The sequence below is a fragment of the Austrofundulus limnaeus genome, unplaced genomic scaffold (genome assembly GCF_001266775.1).
Source record: "Austrofundulus limnaeus strain Quisiro unplaced genomic scaffold, Austrofundulus_limnaeus-1.0 Scaffold20, whole genome shotgun sequence".
Classification (NCBI taxonomy): Eukaryota; Metazoa; Chordata; class Actinopteri; order Cyprinodontiformes; family Rivulidae; genus Austrofundulus; species Austrofundulus limnaeus.
Genome location: NW_013952422.1, coordinates 7,638 through 10,681, shown reverse-complemented (window position 1 = coordinate 10,681; position 3,044 = coordinate 7,638). Strand labels below are relative to the sequence as shown.

At 43.2% G+C, this 3,044-nt stretch overlaps 1 protein-coding gene across 2 annotated transcripts; it reads left to right on the top strand.

Moving 5' to 3' along the window:
* Positions 1–38: 38 nt before the first annotated feature.
* Positions 39–3,038, top strand: tbx3a (T-box transcription factor 3a). 2 transcript variants are annotated; one of them, XM_014003673.1, is made up of 3 exons: positions 39–1,199; positions 2,036–2,303; positions 2,667–3,038. In XM_014003673.1, the coding sequence occupies exons 1-3, from the start codon at positions 808–810 to the stop codon at positions 2,841–2,843; spliced, it is 837 nt and encodes a 278-aa protein (XP_013859127.1). In that variant the 5' UTR covers positions 39–807; the 3' UTR covers positions 2,844–3,038. The 2 variants fall into 2 exon arrangements, with proteins under 2 accessions (XP_013859127.1, XP_013859126.1); XM_014003672.1 differs by having other exon boundaries at positions 40–1,199; positions 2,036–2,318.
* Positions 3,039–3,044: the final 6 nt, after the last annotated feature.

Genomic DNA, 3,044 nt, shown 5'->3' with positions numbered 1-3,044 from the left:
CTCTCTCTCTCTCTCTCTCTCTCTCTCTCTCTCTCTCTCTCTCTCTCTCCCGCTCTGCGCCCTGGCCGTCAGCGGACTCCCTTTGCTCTCGCGCTCCTCTGAAATGTGTGTGCGCGCCCGACAGGGAGAGAAGAAGGAGTAGGAGGAAGAGGAGGAGGAGGAGGAGGAGGAGGAATAAAGTGTGTGTGCGCGCGTGTGTGTGAGTGAGAGAGAGAGAGAGAGAGAAAGAGAGAGGGCTGCATGTCCGGAGCAAGTAAAGGCAGAGAGAAGGGGGGGATTATTCGGCGCTATCGAAATATTTCAACACGTCGCCCTTCGCCGCGCAGGACTGAAGCCAATAAGAAGGAACCCATTTCAACAGGAATGCCGATGTTGTAAACAGCAGCAGAGGTGGAAACAATGCGCCGCTGTCAATTAGCTACTTCGGTTTAATTCGACTCCTGTCCCAAAGCGCCGCGACGGAACAGAAAAGGTGTCGGATGCGCGTCAAAGCTCCGAGAGAAAGTCGGCGTCGCTGCGCAACTTGAAGATTAATGGAGGTCATTTTTGCCTTTTCCTCCGCAGACCTTTGATGGAAACTCCGCACAGGACTGCAGAGATCAGCCCACAAGTCGTGAAAAATCCTGGATGTCTGTTGCTGCCGTGCTAAAGGAGGAGTTCTGATTTTCTTCTTTTTTTTTCTTTTTTTTTCTTTTTATTTTGACTCAATTTGCTGCTCGTGAACACACACAGTGCAGTATTTTTTTGTTTTGTTTTGTTTTGGTTTAATCCAAAACAGTCGTCTGTATTTTTGCTGCCTGCACTTGGATGAACTTCCTGATGAGAGATCCAGTCATACAAGGATCAAGTATGGCATATCATCCGTTTATACCTCACCGGGGTCCGGAATTTGCCATGAGTGCAATGCTGGGTCACCAGCCCCCTTTCTTCCCGGCCCTGGCTCTCCCGCCCAGCGGCTCCCTGTCTCTGCCGGGCGCCCTGGGGAAGCCAATCATGGACCAGCTGATGGGAGCCACGGACACTGGCCTGCACTTCTCCTCTCTGGGGCACCAGGCTGCTGCCGCCCACCTCAGGCCTCTGAAGACTCTGGAACCCGAGGAGGAGGTGGAGGACGACCCCAAAGTTCACCTGGAAGCCAAGGAGCTTTGGGAACTCTTTCACAAGAAGGGCACGGAGATGGTGATCACAAAATCTGGAAGGTGATTTTTTTTAAATTAAAGTCATTTACAGAAACACACAGACTAATAGCTCGTGGTGGAAATAGTTATCGTTTTAGCCACGTTGGTTTTTAAAGCTCTGAAACTATTTTACGCACCTCTCTTTAATCCCCTTATCAGTCTAACTCACATAATCCCCCCTCAAATTGTATTCAAATGTTTTCTCCAAAGCATATTAAAAATTTAAAGCCCAACTTTAACCACTTATTGAAAATATTACAGAAAAAAACGATTTTATTTATGAAAGGAGTGTGAAACTTTGTTCTGCTCATAAAAACCGCAGCCTTTTTAAATGAAAGGTCTGTGGTCAGCAGTATTTTTAATTTTTATTTTTGACTAATTTAATTTAAAAAAAATAAACCTCCAGTTAGCCTTTCATTTTGAAAGATTTAACAGGAAACTGACAGAACTGATTAAGTTCCAATATATTTGATCAAAACATGAACTTTTGTGTGACAAGCTATTTTTTGTCGTCATCGTGGCATGTGTCAGAATGTGGGGGTGTGTGTGCGTGCGTGTGTGTGTGTGTGTGCGTGTGAGAGAGAGAGAGCGAGAGAGAGAGCCTTCAAAGGCAATAAAAATCAAAACAGCATTCCTGTAGCACGCTGTTTAAAGTGGCTTGTGAAAAAAAAGAATGGATTTATTTGGACTTCTAACACATTTTTAGCAAATATTTGTACCTAAATAAAACTAAAAATCTTTCATTAAACTAGCTCAAATAAAACATGCTTTTACTATTTTTTCATGTGAATGGATACTTTTTATTAAAACATTTTTCTGTCTTTTTTTTATTATTGTTATTATAATTGAATCTCAAGGCGGATGTTCCCTCCGTTCAAAGTGAGGTGCACGGGTCTGGACAAAAAGGCCAAGTACATCCTCCTGATGGATATAGTTGCAGCAGACGACTGCAGGTACAAGTTCCACAACTCCCGCTGGATGGTGGCGGGAAAGGCCGACCCCGAGATGCCAAAGAGGATGTACATTCACCCGGACAGCCCTGCGACCGGAGAGCAGTGGATGTCCAAGGTCGTCAATTTCCACAAACTCAAGCTGACCAACAACATCTCCGACAAGCATGGATTTGTAAGTTCAACTAATGTATGTCCATTTTCCTATTTATCATCTTATAATCTCAACAAATTGTGTTTTAATCATCTGTTTTAATCCCCATTTGCAGGATTTTATGACAAGAAATGCAATTAATATATTATGTGATATAATCCCATAATTGCATTTTTTATTTAGGAGATTAACAGAAGATAATTCAGATTGATTATGAATGTGTCACTGCTAAAATATTTTCAGAATTAAAGCTCACAGTTTGAATGATTACTGTAAAAATGCTTTTTTATTTTTAAAATCATTCTCAGGTCTATTTTTGTATTTTTTTTTCTTTTTGGTGTGTGTGTGTGTGTGTGTGCGTGTGTGCGTGTGTGTGTGTTGCAGACCATTCTAAACTCGATGCACAAATATCAGCCTCGGTTTCACATCGTGAGGGCGAACGATATCCTGAAGCTGCCGTACAGCACCTTCAGGACCTACGTTTTCCCTGAAACCGACTTCATCGCAGTGACCGCTTATCAAAACGACAAGGTGAGTTCAATTACTGGCTCAAAGGGCTGAGTTTTTTTTTTTTTTTTTTTTTTTTGAGACCGTATTTATTTCCTGGAAATGTGGCCCGCTGGATGTGAGTGCGTGCGTGCGTTTCCTTTCATGCTCCTGCACCATTTTGTTGTCATAAAATATGAAAGACGCCGTGTTTGTTTGAGCGTGGTCCTGCTGGTTGTGTGTGTAGAGGAGAGTGTGTGTGTGTTGTTTAGTGGA